This window comes from Calonectris borealis, chromosome 26 (assembly GCF_964195595.1).
Source record: "Calonectris borealis chromosome 26, bCalBor7.hap1.2, whole genome shotgun sequence".
In the NCBI taxonomy this organism is placed as follows: domain Eukaryota; kingdom Metazoa; phylum Chordata; class Aves; order Procellariiformes; family Procellariidae; genus Calonectris; species Calonectris borealis.
The window spans coordinates 1,776,463-1,794,628 of record NC_134337.1 but is presented as its reverse complement, the minus strand read 5'-3'; the positions used below and the strand labels follow the sequence as shown (position 1 = coordinate 1,794,628).

The 18,166-nt window shown below is 56.6% G+C and overlaps 2 protein-coding genes across 5 annotated transcripts in view; one reads left to right on the top strand and one right to left on the bottom strand.

The window, feature by feature from the left end:
- PPP1R12B (protein phosphatase 1 regulatory subunit 12B) overlaps nucleotides 1–6,993 on the top strand; it is a 126,675-nt gene extending 119,682 nt beyond the window's left edge. For all 3 annotated transcript variants that reach the window (XM_075174401.1, XM_075174400.1, XM_075174402.1), the window contains one exon: nucleotides 3,673–6,993. In XM_075174401.1, coding sequence (XP_075030502.1) covers nucleotides 3,673–3,759 — 87 coding nt within the window. In that variant the 3' untranslated portion in view covers nucleotides 3,760–6,993. The remainder of the gene's footprint in view (nucleotides 1–3,672) is intronic.
- A 4,657-nt stretch (nucleotides 6,994–11,650) lies between these two features.
- Nucleotides 11,651–16,791, bottom strand: SYT2 (synaptotagmin 2). 2 transcript variants are annotated; one of them, XM_075173994.1, is made up of 8 exons: nucleotides 16,626–16,791; nucleotides 16,308–16,477; nucleotides 14,709–14,834; nucleotides 14,328–14,495; nucleotides 14,000–14,167; nucleotides 13,486–13,603; nucleotides 12,590–12,723; nucleotides 11,651–11,857 (listed from the first exon to the last, which is right to left on the bottom strand). In XM_075173994.1, exons 1-8 carry the CDS (start codon nucleotides 16,789–16,791, stop codon nucleotides 11,651–11,653), a joined length of 1,257 nt encoding a protein of 418 aa, XP_075030095.1. The 2 variants fall into 2 exon arrangements, with proteins under 2 accessions (XP_075030095.1, XP_075030096.1); XM_075173995.1 differs by having other exon boundaries at nucleotides 14,709–14,825.
- Nucleotides 16,792–18,166: the final 1,375 nt, after the last annotated feature.

Genomic DNA, 18,166 nt, shown 5'->3' with positions numbered 1-18,166 from the left:
TTATGCTATGTGTCTGCTCATAATATAATTCTTTTTTAATTGGACTTAGTTCAGTGAGAGGCCGGCACCCAGCAAATAAGATTATCCAAAGTCGGAATGAACAATGTAATAAATTTCTAGGGATGTTATGAAAAGTGCACGTTTTAGACAGGAAGGTGTTTTTTAGCAAACCTACAACTGGGCAGTCGTCAGCAGGTTTTCTTGGTCACTTGAGCAAAGAAGACAAGCTCCTTCCCTCATTTTAAACAGAGATTTTTGAGTCCGAGTTCACAGGCTGCAGCCTTCCCCCTGCCTCCTGCGGTCTGGCTACAAGGCAGGAGAAGCAATAGGAGCCGGACCAGGTGCGCTTTCTTTTTTCATCTTCTGTTTTAAATTCAGTGCAGAATTGCAGTGCAATTAGTGTTTGAAATCCAAGGACGAGCCTTCCGTAAGGTTTGCCCTCGCACATCACGCAGTTAAATTACATCCTTTCTTGCTACTTCATTGGTTCGGCGCTAAAATAAAGCTGTAAATGTTTCTTTCCTAGGGCCCTACCTGTCTTTTGCAGGTTGGTAGGGATATTCAGATCCCTTCAGACATAGCTTTTTTTTTAAAAGGAAGGAAGAAGCAGTATGCTCTCGTGGGCTAAAGTGGCACTAAGGTATAAAAAAAATCTATTCTTAGCACACAAATTATATCAAGGATGATTAACCGTAGAAACAAACTAATCAGGGGAATTGTGGCTGCCCCTTTCCGGGAGTCTCAGTTCAAGACCACACGTGTATCACAGGGGTGTTTCATGTTATGTGGCCTGAATTGTGCAGATGGTCAGATTAAATGATCTCACCATCTTTCTGGTTTAAATCTGCAAAAGTATTCTCGAACCTGTCACTGACTCATTCCTTCTCACAAGCGGTGAGTTTAAGTCATTCTCCTTCCCAACGTGCTTTGAGATCTGAGAGGGAAAATTGAGCAAAACTATTTCCAGACTCGGAGAAATGATGTTTCACAAACTGTAAGTCACCGGTCTCTCTTCTCCTAGGAAATACTCGCGTTATCGCTTCCCCCTGCTAACGCCCGTCTGCTCTGACGTGCCCTGTCTCTCGTGCCGGCTGGCTGCGACGTGGCTGGACTGATCCCTCCCAGCTTGCTTAGAGGTTTGCAGTTCACTGCAGGTGTCCGAGCTGGAGAAGAGCCACTAGTCTGCAAGCTCTGCTGATTTTTTTTCAACTCTTTTAGTAGGTCCAACACAGGATGTTGCTGGTACCTGTAAACCTTGTCTCACCGGTGTCTGTAGAATCACAGCTGTACAGTAGTGTCACTGTTTTAAACGCTGACAGATTTACCATGCTCTTGCAGCACTGGTGCTTTTCAAAGAATCTCATTTTCCAAAATCCACGTAATTTCTGAATAGTGCCGCCTTCCCTGGTGTCACAGGTAACACACAGCGCTGCTGCTCGGACAGCCTCTAGCCCAAAACTCACTTTACGCCGACTCTGCATCGTGGTCAGCCTCGCCGTCCCTGCGGGCTGTGCCGCATCCCTTCTTGCCATTTCCAGTGAGACGTTTATAAAGCTTCAGTTTTCCGGCCCCTGCATTACCAGCCTGCTTCACGTGCAGTTTATTTTACCCAACTTGAGGCTGGTTTGCTTCGAAGGGAGGAATGCCCCTGGCCTGGGAGGAATGAAATTTTATAAGGCTGATTTTTAGTTTTCAGAAACCTTCACTGGAAACTGATGGAGCGGGGTTACAGCCGGGAAGCTTTTCAAGAGGCACTTGCTTGACATGTCCTTGTGCTCCTTCCTTTTCCAATAAATCACCAAAGTTGCATTGAAGCACGTGTGTAAGGCGTAGCCACCATCAGAGCTTCCAGTAAGCTGTAGGACTGGGATGGTTGTTCTCTGGTGTTGCTTCTGGGAACCTGTGACAGATTATCTCTACCAAAGCAAGTGGCAGATCTTCACTGCAGTGATGGACACGTTCAGGATTGCAAGGCCACCCCCAGCAGGTCACGGGGGTAGAGAGGACAGGGACCGTCCGTCTGCAGCCCCCCGCAGGTGGCTGAACTGCTGCAGCGCACGGGTCTGGAAGGCACCGTGCTGCGCTGTGAGTGTTAGATGAAGCTCGGGAGGAAAGGGAGCAGTGCAGTGAGACAGCGAGTGCTCTGCCCGTTTCTCTGGGCTCCTGAGCACTTTGGTGATGGGCGATGCTTCTCATCTGGCCATGAAAAATTGCATAAGGAGTCATGACTGCTGTCCTGGTGACAGCCCTGTCATGGAGATGTCCCTGTTGCACCACCGCTGGGACCAGTGAGACACTTGTAAGCATCCCTAGCTGAAGCTCTGGCCAGTCCATCACATAGTTTTACCCCTACCTTTTACCCTGTCCCGCCAAGCTGCACTTTCCCCTTCCTCTCTCTCCTGCAAAACCTCCGTCTGGAGCACCCGGCACCAGCGCCAGCGCCAGCGGGGACGGGGCTGGGCGCGTCGGGGCCAGGCGTGGCTTGGCCTGACTGCGGCAGGAGGGAGTTGCTGGAGTGGGGGCTGGCGTCTGCCCCGGGAGCTGCCTGCGCCCGGTGCGGTGGTCGTGGAGGGGCTGGAGATGAGAGGAACGGGCAGGAGGTTGTGGTCAGAGCTGAAACTCCAGCTTAGGAGGAAGGAGAAGGTTTAGTGGGGGTTTCGAATTTGGGGGAATTCCTCTAAGATCCTCCTCAAGTCATCGCTGAGCTCATACCGGTGCCGTTCGTGCCTGCATGTGACCCCGCTCCACCCTGGCTTGTTCCAGAAGGCGCTGGGGCTGGTCACACCAGTCTCCTTCCAGTCCCTGAAGGGCTGGGGACACTCCACTGAAGGTCACCTGCCTGCAGGGTGGGAAGCAAGGGGAGTCAAGAGGTTTTTTTGCCAATGAGAAATGCTGGAAAGGTCTTGTCGAAGCTATTTGTTCCTCCGTTTCCAATTAAAAACTCTCTGGCTTTTGTCTGTGTTGCAACCCCTGGTTGAGCTCCAGCCTTAAACACTGAGCACTGAGGAGGTACCTCCAGTGTCAGTGCGTTCTACCAGTCCTCTGGCTGTGGCATGTGCGTTTGCATTAAACATTTATGGGATCCCAAGGAGATTTGGGTTTATTCTAAAGAGATTCTGCAAGCCAGGCTTGGTCCAGTCCTGAGTGAAAATTTCAAACCTTTGTTTTCCCCTCTAGTCCTGGTAAAATGGAAAAAACAAATTATGAAAAACAGCTTTATAGTTTTCTGCCAAGCCCTCCATAGCCTCTGGGAACAGGTTTGGGATGAAAACAGCCCAGAAATGGTTCCTGCCCTCCCAACCTGGTCCTGACCTCGTGCTGGGGCCATGGCATCGCTTCTCACCACGGGCTTTCCCAGCTCCGGGAGCTCCTGGCTCTGTGCTGTGCTCGAGTCCCCTCTCGACCCCCCCCACACCTGATGCCCAGTTTGTAAAAATCCTGGAGATGTTACGGAGAAATGATGGACATTAGAAGTGCGCTGGGTGGAGGGTGTAGAGTCAGGAAAGCTCTGCATGCTGCTGTGGCACGTCAGTGGTGAGAAGGACACAAGCCGAGCATCCAGCTGCCGCCCTGGCCGCAGGGATGCCACGTCCCTGCTGTTCCCTCTGCGCCGTAAGCCTTGTCCAGCCGGCAGCGCCCAGCTGTAATCCCACTTTCTCTTTGTCTCTGCAGATTTTGACAGAGCTGAAGTCGGACAACCAAAGGCTGAAGGACGAGAACGGAGCCCTCATTCGTGTCATCAGCAAGCTCTCCAAATAGGAAGCCAGAGCAAAGGCAGGACGAAGAGGGGTGCCCTACCTGAGCTGCCAACCCTGCCACCAAGCCCTACCCCGCTCTTGCCCTCCTGTCAAAAGTACAGCAAGCATTTCAGCCGTGGGATCAATCTGTCACACCTGCCTTGCCCTGCCCTTTGCTGTATATTCCCTTTCTGCCCTTATTTCCCCCACAAGACACACCCCTGCCATTTTATTATTTTTAATTTAAGCATGTTGTGGTATCTCGGACATTTTATTCAAGGGAGAAGAGAAATGTGAGGACTGGGTTTGAGCTGCCAAAACTTCTTCATCCAGAAGCCCAGTATTTAGTGTTGGACTCCGATCTGGAGTAGGTAGCTCCTACTTTAAGAAGTGACGCCTAAAGAACTAATCCAGCACATCCCAGCCCTTTGCAGGTGGGAAATGTGAACATGGCTGGGACTCTGAGGGTGCACATCAACCCACACGAGATGTGGGACTCTGGTTAAAATGTGATGCTGTGAAAGCCACCAGGGCTGATTTCTGTAACAGGCTGACGACAGCTGCTTTGCACAGAGACCTTCTTCTCCTTTCGCCCCAGTAGACCGAATCTTTTATTTAATATAAGATTTCAAACCTGTTCAGTAACATCAGCGCTGACTGTCGGTGTCAGACCCCTTATCCCTCACCCTGCCTTTCCTCCGCAGCCTGGGTGATTTGGTATCATGTCTCCTTCCAGGGCTCCTGTCTCAGTATTTAGTAGCATCTGCTAATTGCATCTGGACTCTTGCTCCTCAGGATAGGATGTATTACAGATACTTGCCACGCTTTCTGAAGGACGAGCTTGAACCCCTAGAGATCCTCTGCTGCTTTCACATGCATATGAATCATTTCACATGCATCATTAACATGTGAATCACCTTGCAGGGAGCTGGTGCAGAAAGCAGCCTCCCTGTCCTAACGGCCGTCTGGGACATTTTCCTGCCGTCTTCATGGAGGCAGAGCCCTGTAGAGGAGTATTCGGGTACCTTGCTTTGATTTGCAGCAGGAGGCTGACCAAGTGAAAGGCGGCACTGGTTTGTTTGTAGAGAGGGAATGCCAGAGTCCGGTCCCACCCACCCATCTGTTGGTGAAGAAGCTTGGCGCAGCTGGGTTTCAAGGCAGAGGAGCATGGAGCAGTGATCGCTTGTCCTCCCGCATACCTTGGAAAGGTGTGAGTGCATTGCTGGCAGGGGGACAGGAGCTACCTTGGGGTGCTGGTAACTGTATCGCTAGGATGGAAGTCTTTTAATCTGTCAAAAGTTTGCAGTAAGCCTTGACCTTGAAGGAAACCTCAAAAAAACCCTCCTTAATGTTATACATACTCAGAACAGTTTGAAATTGTTCTCTCTATGGGCATTTAGACAGCGGCTCCTCTATGTGCTGTGTGATTTTGATGATAGCAGCAGTAACCTGTCATCAGATCTGTTGAGCTTCCCCTTAATAGACTCCCCTCGAACGACACCTTCCCTCTCAGAGACTTCTTCCGTGGTATCCAAACCACTTTCCCATCCACATCCTTTCATTTCCTTTGTCCTTTGATTTCCCTGCTCCGTCTGGTTGAGAGTTGCAGTCCCAGTCATTGAACTTGGAAGTTGCCATGAAGTTCCAGCTGTGTTCCTGGGCACCTCTGCTGACTGTGGGCTTGCGGCTCCCGCCGGGCTGGTGGGACTCTTTCCGCTATGAGATAGATGAGATACTTGAACATGAGCATAATTCTGGAGCTTGCTCTCTCTTGGGTTTTTTTCTTTGGGTTTCTTTTTTTTCCTAGTTCTCCATTTTTTCCCTTTCCCCTCCCCGTCCTGCCTGTTCCCACCTCTCTAGCTCTTCCTAGAGCTGCCGGTTTTTCCCCAGGCAGCTCTGGGCGGAGGTTCCTCTTCCACCGCTCTTCAGCCAGCGGAGCTGTTTGTGCACGGCATAAGATGCCGTTTTTCCTGGTACACTGAGGCCCTTCCTCTGCTGCTGTGCTTTGGGGAGGAAGAGACCAAAGCTGGTAATGGCATCAGGGTTTCTGCAGAGCACTGCCTAAGCCGGGCATCCTTTTTATATTACTTTATTTTAACCCTGCTATATTTAACAGCTTTAAGTCTTGAGATCCGGTCAATGCTTTTTCTGCACGCCGTTCCCACTTGGTGCACTCTTTATGTGAGTACTTCTGCAGTTCTTGATGTTTTTTCTCTTGGTGACCCACTCCTCGCTTCAGACTTGGGCTCTCTCAGCTCTAAACAGGAGTCCAGTCCCTTCTGTGCCACGCGGAGAAGAAGATACTCACCTGCTGGGGCTGCTGGTGGTTGGCGCGGCGCGGGCGTCTCAGTCGTGCAGCCCAGCAGGACGAGGGACGAGATTTCAGACTAAAGATCCTGTTCTTCTCATGAGGCCGGTTCCTGGCAGCGTGAAGAAGCCTGGTATCTGTTTTAGGGAGAGGGTTCAACCCAATCTGACAAATCCATCCTGCACTGACGTTTTGCCCCTTCCTACCAGGACACTCATTGCATTTTATCCTGAGGAACAGTATGCAGAGGGTGCAGAAGGCTTAATTCCTCTGCGTGGCACCTTGCAAAGCCAAACCACTTTAGATGAAGTGTCTGCTTAGCACTGGATTATCCCCCTGAACTCTGACTAGGGTAGAGGACCCACCACCAGTTTAGTCTTGCTGACTAGCCAAAGCTGTGAGTATTTCATGATGACAATGCAATTGCAAACCAAATTCTTGAGAATGAATTTTTTTGGTCTCACTTAATGCCTGACATAGCCAGTGCACTGAGGAGGTAACGAATAGGACACCTTGCACTCTGCGCTTGGGACAGAGTGCAAAGCAAGCAGTTTTTAAAACTGATCCCTATTTGAACCAGAGCATTTGCCAGACGTGATCTCCATTGGAGAACACAAGCTTTTTTTCTAAGCAATTGCTTGGGGTGAATTCATTTTTATTGCTTGGGGTGAACCCGCCTATTGTGGCTGTGAGTTTGATGATGGCTCTTTGTAAATAAACTCCTTGGAGAAGCAGGACTAGCTTACGAGATGGGGAGAGAATGTATTTTTATGCAACTTTTGAGTGGCCTTTCAAACCCTGAGATGAATTATTTGTTTTACTGGTTGTTGTTATATAGTATTATAAGTATTATGTGTTTGAAAGTTTGGGAATAATATTCACATCTATGATGCTTGTAAACACAACAGTATTTATAAATGAATAAAATAAGAGTTGATAAAATAGAAACTCTGACTTTGCTTCCATCTTTCTGGAGCCTGGGAAGCGGCTGCAAGTTCTTTAGCCTAAAATGCCCTGTTTCTCCCAAAATTTCCATAGCACAACGGTATCAGTTGTCTACAAAAGCACAAATGCTCTGCAGCTACGTACCTACAACACGGGAAAGGCAACGCTCCCCTGCATGCCTGTTCAGGGAAAGCTCAAATGAAGGAACTGCGGATGCACGTCCCTGAAAGCCACCCACCAGCGGGAAGGTGAACGGGAGAGGGTCCCATCTGATGCCTCTGAACCGCAACGGGGTTCAGGCCCATCTCCCCCCCATGATGCCCAGCCCTATCTTGGCTTTGCTCAGGAGCTTGGTCAGGACAAACCCGTAGCAAAGACATGGGCACTGCTGCCACGTCTTAGAGCCTTTGTCCCAAGTGAGGTTGCTAGAAATCTCTGCACACTTCAGTCTTCGGAGGTGGTCACTGCAGGTTGAGCTCTTCCCCTTGGGTTTAGGGGCATCCAGCACCTCTGCAAAGCAGGGCAGGACCTAAACATGAATATATGGACCAAACTGTATGTGTTGGGCGTGAAGAATTCGGTGGGGACCTTTGATTTCTTCCCACCTGCACCCCACGTCTGGGCCAGCCGCGATCAGCCAGGGCACCGGGGCTCGAGGCTGCCTGGAGACATCTCCACCATGCATGTGAGCACACTCGTGTTTCGGGGGGACCTGGGCCCTCGCAGGGTTCCCCCTGCGCCTCCATCCCTCCATCGTCCCTGGGCTCACAGCCCTGGGACCTGCCCCCCCCCGCAGACGCCCCGCTGAGCCCCAGCAGCAAGACCAGAAGGGAACCGGGGCTCCTTTCAGCTTGTTTCTTTAATAAGGAGACAGATGTCATTACAAAATAACCATTTAACGATAAGAGACGGAAACGACAGAGTCCACACGAGAGGAAGGGGCTTTAAAAGCAGCTTCCCGCCGGAGCCGAGCGCTGCGGGGGCCAGGACGGGGCAAAGCGGGGCCGGCGCGGGGGGTCCTTCCCTCCAGGAACCGCCCGAGCCTGGGACTCCCGAAGGAGCTGCTCCTCCCTCCCAGGTTTGGGGGGAAAAAGGAAAAGAAAGCCGAGCTTGTTGCCAAGCCTCGCGGATTCGCTTCCTTTTAACCCCAGGAGACCAAAGCCGAGCGTCTCCGTGGCATGGCTGGGTTTGCACCGCGGTGCAGCCGGGAGAGGGGAATGCCGGCTCTTGTCCCCGGAACGGAAACCACCCGACGAGACACGGCAGAAATAACCCAAATCGCTCTGAAAAGCCTTTTCGCCACCAGATCTTCACCGCCCCCCAGCCTTTCCATTGCAGAAATGCCACTGGCAGGTCGGCCCCGGCGTCTGTGCCCAGCGCTGCCCCGTCCCCTCACCCGGCGTGATGGCGGCATCCATGGCCACCGAGGCAGTGGCCGTCGTGGCTCGTCCCGGCAGCCTGGCTCCGCCGCTGAGCCCCACGAAACCAGGGGGGACGGTGGACACACGGGGGGAAGGGGGGGCACGGCTCACCTGCGGGCCCGTCCCCGTGGGGTCCCGGCACACCGTGGTCTAATATGGCTTCTAAAGTTGCTCTGACGGTGAAATGCACCAACGCGACACAGGACGCCAAAGCCACGATGTTGCCGCTACCCGGCCATGGTATAAATGCGACAAGATACAGGAACAAGACACACATGGAAGTCACGGCTGCGTCGGTGACGGCTCACCCTCCGCTGGCGGGACTGGCTTGGCATGCTTTGCTTCTTGGCAAAATCATCTTTTACACGATTTTTTAATTTATTTTGGAGAAAATAATCAGGGCCGTGGAGAGCACTCGGGCAATGAGTTTTGTTCGTCGGCATCTCTGCCTCACTGGAGAAACGTGGTCGGGCCGGAGGTGCCGGCGGCGGCGAGCGGTGGGGCGGAGCGTGCAGCGCCGCGCTCGGCTTTAACCATGCTGCTACTGCTACGTGGCTGCATCTCATGCACTGTTCATGGTATATACAGCTATGTCTCCATATATTTTTAACTACACACAACTAAGGGGGAGGTCAGAGGCAGCGCAGATGGCTTTAATATGTTGGTTATTTTTCCCTTTTTTATTAAAAAAAAAAAATTTAATTATGTATTAAAGTCACAGTTCCCCCCGCCCCGAGGCTTAAAGAGTCCGAATGGAACCAGCCGGGTGGGACCTCCGCGCCCGGGTGAGGCCCCGGGCGATGCGGCAGGTCTGGGGGTGCGGGCGGTGGGTGGTGGGTGGGTGCGCGTGGGGGTGTGCGCATGTGGGTGTGCGCATGTGGGTGTGTACAGGCGTGCGTCCACACCTCCGCCTGCTTCCCACGGAAAGCTGCAGGGCCGTGCACGCTCGCAGACCGCCAACAGGAGGATTTTAGTGCTCTTTCCAGTTCCTTCTTTTTTAACCCATTTCTACAAGGCAAACGCCCCCCTGGTGCCCGGATGGACTCCGAAACAAGATTCGAGAGACCGAATCCTGCCAGTGCCCCCGGCCGAGGGGCATCAGCCACCCCCAGCTCCCTGTTAATTAAAAGCACCCCGAGATTTCTTCTCCCTTTGGCTACACAAGCAGGGCAGGACCTCGTTTGCTGACACTGTCACATCCATTAGGAAAAGGGACTAATTAAAGCTGGAGGTGGCCCTGCAGGTCCACTCGCTTGATGACCCACGAAGCCCCTGCAGCTGTGCTGGGCCCTGGGGCATGGGCCAAGCGCAGCCGAGGTGGTGGTGGAAGTGGTCTTTGGAGGTCTCTGGTCCAACCTCCCCCACCACCATACCACGGCTTGGCTAACCGAGCCCCGAACCTCCCCCAAGGATGGAGACCTCCCTCCCTGGGGACCTGTCCCAGGGCTGCACGTCCCTCCAGGGGAAGGGGCTCGTCCCCATGTCCAACCTGAACCCCATGAGCTGTGGCTGCCACCAAGTTTCCCATTGTCTCCCCGCCTCCAGCCAGGGCTGAGATGCCCTTTGGGAAGCGGGGGCCGCAGGGAACTGCCGAAGCATCCGACGGCACCGGGGCGAGCTGGGTTTTGGCACTTTGTCCCCAGGTTCGGGACAGCCTGCGCCGAGGTCCCAGCCTGGGCATTGGACACCCAGAGCAGCGTCCCCGATGCCCTGGGCATCCCCGGCTGCACCCCAGAGCTCTGCTTCTCCACTGCAAGCCCCCCTCCCTGAAGATGCAATGCTCTTCACTGTGCCGAAATCCCACAAAAAATGAGTCCAGGAAAGCAAAGCAGAGCAGGGAGCACGAGGCTGCTGGGGAGTCGTAGGCGGGACGGGGACACCAGCTCACGTCGGTGCTCCAGCGCAGACTGGGCTGAACTGGGCAGGGCTGCTGGACCCTCTCCCAGCTGCAGGGAACAACATTGGCTTTTCCTGGCTCATCCCACGGTGGGAGAGGTGGCCCGGAGAAGCTCTTGCCCGCTGTCAGGGACACGGATATGGCTTATACCCCCGAGGGGAGCGGGACGGGGTGGATTCAGCAGCCCACGGCCCAGTGGGGAGCAGCAGCTCATGGGAGTCGGGGGCTTTGGTCCCTTGTTGGCCATGGGCTCGCTCTCGCCCTCTGCACCGGAATCACGGCAGTGGGATACGGCGACGGGGCTGGAGCTGCCCATAGCCCCCCGGCTGCCCCGAGGCTGTGCTGGGGTGCCCGTGGCGGGGCTTAGCCCTGGGGACACACGATGGCCTTTGGGGAAGCACCTGGCACCGCTCTGGGGGGCTGCCACCCTCGCATCTGGAGACCTCCCAGCATAAACCTGCCTTGTGGAAGCGTCTCCATCTACAGGTTTCAACCAAGCATGGTGGGACACACATGCAAATCACCCAGCGCGGGCCTCGCTCGGCCTCTGGGGACATAGTGGCCACCCGGCAGAGGTAGTGGTGGTCTGCACTGCACTGCCGTTGCATGCACATCCCACCACGTGTCTCCTCAGAGCAGACCCCCCAGGGCTCCCCATGCTCAGACTGGCCCCCACGGCTCCGGCTGCAATGCAAGGGCTTGGCACCCCACTGCCACGCCGGCTGCAGTGGAGCCCCACCACCCCTGCAAACCTCTCCCCAGAAGAAGCCAAACCTGGAGCCGGCCAGGGGCACTCGGCCGTCCTGGGCCCGAAACCACAGCTCTCGCCCTTCCCGAATGGAGGGAGGCAGAGCAGGGGCGGGAGGCACCTGGGTCTCCTGCAGAGGGTCTTCTCCACCGTCTTGATGTCCACACAGCACAGTGGGTCTGGTCATCTCGCCCTATCAGGCTCCGGTATCACCTCCATGCAACGTTCGAGGGTTGCCCACGTGAACCCAAGGGAAGGACGGCAGCAGCGATGCTGCGGGCTGGTGACGCGGCCGCCGGGGAAGGTCCCAGGTGTGATGGTGGCTTTGCACCTGGAAGGGATGGCGGGTGGAGGTGATGGGACATGCAGCAGAAGGGAGCGATGCTGAAGAACGAAAAGAACCATCCGTGTCTTTAACCTCTTCCCCTGGAAGCTATTGGGACTGTCTGGAAACCCTTCCACAGCCATCAAAGGGTATTTCAGCTTAAAAGAGAACGAAGAAACCAAAACCAAAGGTTGCGTAACTGAGGTATCAGTAGCTCTGGGTCGCTTCGACTGTCCGCAGTGCCGTGCCGCGCTGGCCGGCAGATCTTCCTATTTGTTTTTTCCGAGAGCTGCGTCTACTTCTTCCTCTGGCTTCAGCGAGTGCCACTGGGCAATGGGCCGCCGGGGGTTGGCCAGCATGTCGGACCAGTGCCGCAGCTCCGTGCCGGTGGCGTTGCAGCCCGTGAAGATCTTGCCGATGGCTTCGTTCTTCCCCAGCTTGTCGTAGTCCAGCACCGTGATGACCACCTGCACTTTCTAAAGGAGGAAACCTTCTTTAGAGGGGTGGAAAGGAGCAGCGGCCGTGATGGCTCCACAGCCTCCATGCTGTCCCCAGCCCCGGGATGGTTCGGCAGGGCGCTCCAGGGATCCCCCAAGGCTGAGCCCCGCCGTGGCCCATTTTGGGGCAGGGTCCCCTCCATGCCCATAGCTTCCTCTGCTTCCTTCCCAGGGAATTCCAGGATGGCAGAGCCATGGTGGGGGACCAGCTCATCCTGACGTGGCCACCTGGGAAAGGGGACCAAGGGGTGGTGTGGGGCTTGGCAAGAGCTGCAGGCTACAGGGCTTGATAGGGCTGGGCTGGAGCAAGGGGCACGTGCAGGGGCTAGGGCAGGACACGGAGGGGCAGAAGGCACCTACCAATGGTCTAAAATGCCCCTAGGACCACCAGAGGGTCCCTGCTACACCTGGGCTGAGCACTGTAGGGCCAGGAGCAGAGGAAAGCCCCACTTCTGCTGTGAGCTGGGGTTGGGGGTTGCATATCCCATGGGTGCTGCCCAGCCCCCCACCTCTGCCCCTGCACCAGCTGCCCTCAGCATCAGCCCAGGCCCAGGTTGGGGCTGGACATATTTTATGGGTGACCAGACCAGAAGCTCGGCAGGAGCCGCTCAGGCTCATGGGAAGACTGGGACATGGGCTTGGGCAGCTGTGGGACTTCTCCCATCACCCCCAGCCTGCCTGTCTGCCTCCCAGGGAACTCATCGGACGAACCTGTATCTGCTCAAAGGGGATCTCAAAGCTGAAGGACTCGTTGAAGTAGGGGTTCAGGGTCTTCTTCTTGACTGTGGTCTTCTTCTTCTTCAACCTCTTGCCGTTCTGCAGCAGGTGGATCTTCACGTAGGGATCTGGTGGGGCAGGAGGGTGCATCAGCCAGGGCTGAGATGCCCAGGAGAAGTCTCAGCCCAGGATGAGGTGCACCGTGGGGTGAGGGGGTCTCCACAAGTAAAGGTGCTCTGAGGTTTGTGGATGGAGGTAATAGTTGGGCTGGAAAGGATTTGTGGGAGTAAATGGCCAAGGGATGGAGGTCTTCTGCATCCTGTGGGTCTCCTTGTAGTAGGGCTGGGACAGCGGAGTGACACTGGCAGGTGCTGGCCTGTCACCCCCGTTTCTGGAGCAGGACACCCCAGCAATAAAGCTGAACCCTTCCAGCCGTGCAGATACTGCTCTTCTCCTGGTTAAGGCAGGTCTGGAGAGAGCTGAGGACACCTGGGCAGAGACCTCAGCCCTGGGCTGGAGATGGGAAGACTCTTCTAGCATAAAACATGCCGTTGACTGAGGTCCTCAGCCTCAAGTCGAGGAGGAGCAGGACCAGGAACAAATGGCAGAGGAGCATTTTCACCACCCAGGTCCTGCAGCGTCCTAGCCCTGGACCCAGTGGCAGACCAAATTCGGTATGTCCTTCCTAAGGGTCAGGGGGCTCATCCCATCCCCATCTCCCCTTGCCTCCCAGCCACACCTTGGGCTGCCTCCGATGCAGGAGGTCCCAGGCACTGGAGGGGACTTCCCCGAGCCCTGCCAGGCTGATGGCCCCAGTGTCCTTCCCCAACAAAGGATGCCGAGAGCCCCACAGTGGGGCGGGAGGAGGACGCCCACGAGCCGACACCCACCTGAGAGACCCCCAACATCCATCTTCTTCAGGTTCTTGGCCTCCAGGATGCAGACAGTGAGTTTCCCAGCTGTGGGCACGTACCGGAGGGAGATGCAGATATCTCCTAGCTTCTCTGGCTGCCGAGCAGGGAGCAGATATCACAGCCTTGCCAGTGCATCATACCACAGTGTTGGGACATGGTCCCGCATGCAGGTCCCCAAACCCTACTCAACCTTCAACGCAGGCATGAGCTGGCACCCCGTGCACTGGCACAAGGTTTGATCACTTGCGTCCGGGCAGGCCAGTCCCAGCGCAGCACCCGAGACATTTACACTCTTCGTTTTTGTTACAAAAAGGCTTTTGCACAGGGGCAGATCAGCGCTCATGGCCAGGACATGCACGGCGTTCAGGTGGGACCCCACAGCGATCGCCATCCCGAGCACTGTGGGGTGGCCCAGAAGGCAGAGCACATCCCATCCCCCCTGGCCAAGGGTTTCAGCTGGCCGAGGGCCTTGCGCCGGCCCTGCTCTCACCTCCTCCTTCTCACCACTCTGCAGGTCCCGCCACTCCTCGATGGGCTGGCCCAGGTCCACCGTGTTCATAGGCACCTTCACCTCGCCAATGATGTCGTGCTTGGAGAAGCGATCAAAGTCGTAGATGGCCATCACCAGCGTCTTCCCGCCCAGTTCCTGGTAGGGGACCTGCACAAAGAGGACCATCGGGCTGGCAACGGGCTCAGAGGAGCCCAAGCCAGGGCCACCCGCTCCCAGCAGCGAGGGTGAAATACAGGACCAGGACACAGTCGGGGGAAAGGCGGGAGTGGGAGACAAGGTCCCGTGTTGTGGGTAGGAAGGGGCTCACCTTGAAGGTGAAGGTCTCGTTGAAGGCAGGGTTGAGCGTCTTCTTCTGCACTTTGGTCTCGTACTTTTTCTTCTTGTCAGGGAGCAGAAACACCTTGACGTACGGGTCTGAGGTGCCACCCATGTCCAAAGCTGGCAGTTCGGCGGCTTGGAGAATCCCCACTGTCAGCTGGAGCGGGGAGAGGGGTGTCTTCAGCGAGACGGCCCAGCTACGCACTGCAGATGCCAAGGGCTTGTCTCCAGCCCAGCGCAGGGCAGGACTCCCCATGGCACAGAACCCAGCTCCCCGCTCCCTCCTGTGCTGCCCAGGTCCAACAGGGAGACTTCTCTCAAATACCCTCCCTGGGCAAACCCCACTCCCCATCTCCTCAGCCTCCATCACCTGGTTCGCCTGGAAATCATAGTCCAGCGAGAACTGCAGCTTGCCCAGGTTCTCCGGCTCCTTCTCCTCCTCCTCGCCTTCCCCCTCCGTCAGACCCATCTCCGCGTCATCGTCATCCTGTTGGTCCTGGAACGGCAGCCGAGGTGCCCGGCTCAGCGGCAGGGTCACAGCCCAGCGTCCCTGTCCCCACACCGCTGGGGACCTCCGGCACCCCAACCCTACCGGCTTCTCAACCCCCCAGGTTCTCCCCATGACGGGCAAGGAGACCCCCCGCACTGGGGACATAAAGCACCGGTAGAGCAGCCCTGGGGTGGCACCGGCTCTGCCCACAACCACGCAGCTGCCGGGGAGCCCCTGGTGCTGGTCCAGCCGAGACGGCATGGGGGGGCTGCCTCGGGGCGCTGGACGCGGGGTCAGCTCCAGTGGGGGGAGGTTTGGTGCTTGTATGGGGGGGCTGCAGGCAAGCAACCTACTGCAAAGGGTGCAGGGATACTCTACCCCCCCAACCCGGGCTTGGGGGAACACTGCAGCGGTGCTAAGGGCTTAGCAGGGCCTTTTTATTAACTTCATAATAGAGACACAACCTAATTCTCCTACGTCTAAGGCAAAGCCACCCCTCTCCACGCCTCTCCAAGCCATGGTCTATGGGGTGGGAGCCCCAGCTCCTTATCACCTCTCTGAAGTGTCCCCATGTCCCCTGTCCCACCCTGGAAGCAGCCGATGGAGAAGGAGGCTCGTGGTGGCACCTACCATGGAGGGCGTCCCAGGACGGAGAGGGAACACGCAGACAAGGCAGCAGGGAGGGAGGACGGCGAGAGCAGCAGGAGGGAAGAGAGCCACGTTAAGGAGAGCATCGACAAGGGACCCACGGCGAGGTGGGGAATCGGGGTTTGTATGGCCCCATCGAGCCCCAGGGGACGGCAGCCCTCGCCGCCATCGGGGAACCCCACCCCACACCTCCCTCCACCACGGGGGCGCGCAGACGGGCAGGTGTGATGGAGCATCTCCACTCAGCGCTCATCTCTCCAGCCCTGCCTGCCCGCCCGTGGTGCCCATGTGTCTATGAAGAGCAGGAACAGACACCCAAAATCTCCCACCCCCTCCAAATGGCCCTGGGACACTGAAATGGCCTCCTTCCTGCTGGCCCCCCAAGATGGGGAGACGGCCCCAGCTCCACTCTGTGCACCAGCACCTGCTTCTTGAGCACTGGCTTTTTGGGGACCCCAAACTGGTGGGCATTTTGGCCTGGTGGTCCTCCCCTCTCGGCTGAAGGCACAGCTCAGTGAAATGAGGGCAACTCAGCGGAAGGCGGGGAGACATAAGGGGTTAAATTAACATTTGCTGGTTCAGGTGACGCATCGGCAGGTCCAGGCCAGCTTGAGCCTGGTCCCATCCAGGCCACCGGGCACCGGAGCAGGACAGTGCTGCTGTCTCAGCTCCAGGCTCATGTCTGCACGCTCCCATCCCAGGATCCTGGTGGCTCCATCCTGCGCTGCTGCCCGAGCTACGAGCACCCCGACACGGTTCGTAACTCAACCGGAGGGATTGTCCTACAATACTAAGGGCAGGACAAGGCCAAGCAGTCCAGCAGGACGTCACCTGGTTGCCCGACTTCATGTCCTTCATGTTCATGGCATTCTTCATGCCTTTGCCCTTCTCCTTCTTGTTCTTCTTCTTCTTGCAGCAGCACTTCTTGCAGATGCAGAAGCAGCAGGTGAGGATGAGGAGTCCGGCTACCACCGCGATGGCGATGAGGGCCCAGGGTGGCACTGCAGGCAAAAGCCGGTATCATCGTCAGCCCTGCAGCTCCCTCCCAGCCCCAGCCACCCCACTACCTTGTCCCACATGCTGCACGGGACCGGAGCGGTGGTGGGGTCTTGAGGAGGGTGATACCTGGAAAAGGAGGCAGCTACTCACAGGGGATCTTGTTGAGCTCGTTCATGAACTTGTCCCTCAGCTTGGTGAACATGTCCTCCTTGCTCTCGCCTGGCCCCGCGGCCTCGGTGGAGTTCTCCATCGTGGTCATGGGCATCGTGGTGGCCGTAGCCTCCGGGGCCATCATGGACGCTTGCTTGAACGTCATGGTGCGTCAGGGGCTCCCTGAAATACAGCGTCGCCTCCGTGGTCACCCAGGTCCCTGCTGCCCCCACCCCTCCCCATGCCCAGGCTGTGTCCCTGAGCAGCCGTCTGCACCGTGGACAACGTCTGCATTGACAGCAGGGCTACAACAGGGCACTTGATCTTCTGCTAGAGGGGTGTAAAGGGGTGTAAAGCCCAAGGCTTATGAAGGACATGAGGGTCCAGACACCTGGATTCCCTCACAAGTGATGGGAAGCCCAGTCAACCCCCACATTTCCTGACCCTTGACACCTCCAAAGCCACCAGGAGCATCACCCAGCACCACGTCAATGCTGGTGCCAGCTCAGAGCCTCCTGGGGACATTGAGGACATTCCTAGGGGAGGTTCACCTGGTGAGGCCCCGTGGGGTGAGGGAAGGGGTGTTTGCATCCCCGGGAGAGATGAGGTTAGTTTGGACAAAGCCAGCCCCCCTGCCTCCCCCTTTTCTCAGGCAGGGACCCATCAGGCACCTGCAGACCCAACACGGCAGCAGCCAGACCTCGCGCTGGTGTGGGACCCTCAGGACTTGCTCCCAGCCCTGGGAGAGCTTCCAAGGATGGGAATGGGAGAGGAGCAGAACATTGCTCTTCCTCCAGGCCCAGGGAGCTTCTGCAGGGCATGTTTTGAGGATGGATGAAAGCAGGACAGAGCCAGCTCTACACAGCCGTGGAGGGCTCAGCGTGCACGTCAAAGGGTCAACCTTTTCACCATGTCACAGGTACCATGTCCTGGGTGGCCAAAGGCTCCTGTCTACCTCCCAACCCTGCAGATCCCAGTTCCGCTGGCCAGCCCCACTCCTGACAGGGCATGGGGAAGGTGCTCGGCTCACTGACAGGGCTGCAGCACCCCCCGCCCAGCCCAGCAGGGTCTGCAGCACCCCCAAGGACAGGGACACCCACCCCACAGTCTTGCAGATGTGGCATTTGCTCCTGCATGCAAAGCTGGTACAAAGTGCCTCCACGACCCAGCTCTGGACCCAAAGTGCCTCCGCAACTCAGCTCTGGACCCAAAGTGCTTCCACGACCCAGCTCTGGACCCAAAGTGCCTCCACGACCCAGCTCTGGACCCAAAGTGCCTCCACAACTCAGCTCTGGACCCAAAGTGCTTCCACAACTCAGCTCTGGACCCAAAGTGCTTCCACGACCCAGCTCTGGACCCAAAGTGCCTCCACGACCCAGCTCTGGACCCAAAGTGCCTCCACGACTCAGCTCTGGACCCAAAGTGCCTCCACGACTCAGCTCTGGACCCAAAGTGCCTCCGCAACTCAGCTCTGGACCCAAAGTGCCTCCACGACCCAGCTCTGGACCCAAAGTGCCTCCACAACCCAGCTCTGGACCCAA

What these genes read in the sequence shown, in the direction of transcription:
- SYT2 (XM_075173994.1), bottom strand. Translation starts at nt 16,791, where the DNA reads ATGACGTTCAAGCAAGCGTCCATGATGGCCCCGGAGGCTACGGCCACC. An exon ending in CGAGCTCAACAAGATCCCCT is followed by an intron (nt 16,478 to 16,625) that starts GTGAGTAGCTGC and finishes TTTTGCCTGCAG; the next exon opens with TGCCACCCTGGGCCCTCATC. An exon ending in GGATGTTGGGGGTCTCTCAG is followed by an intron (nt 12,724 to 13,485) that starts GTGGGTGTCGGC and finishes CTGCCCCACCAG; the next exon opens with ATCCCTACGTGAAGATCCAC.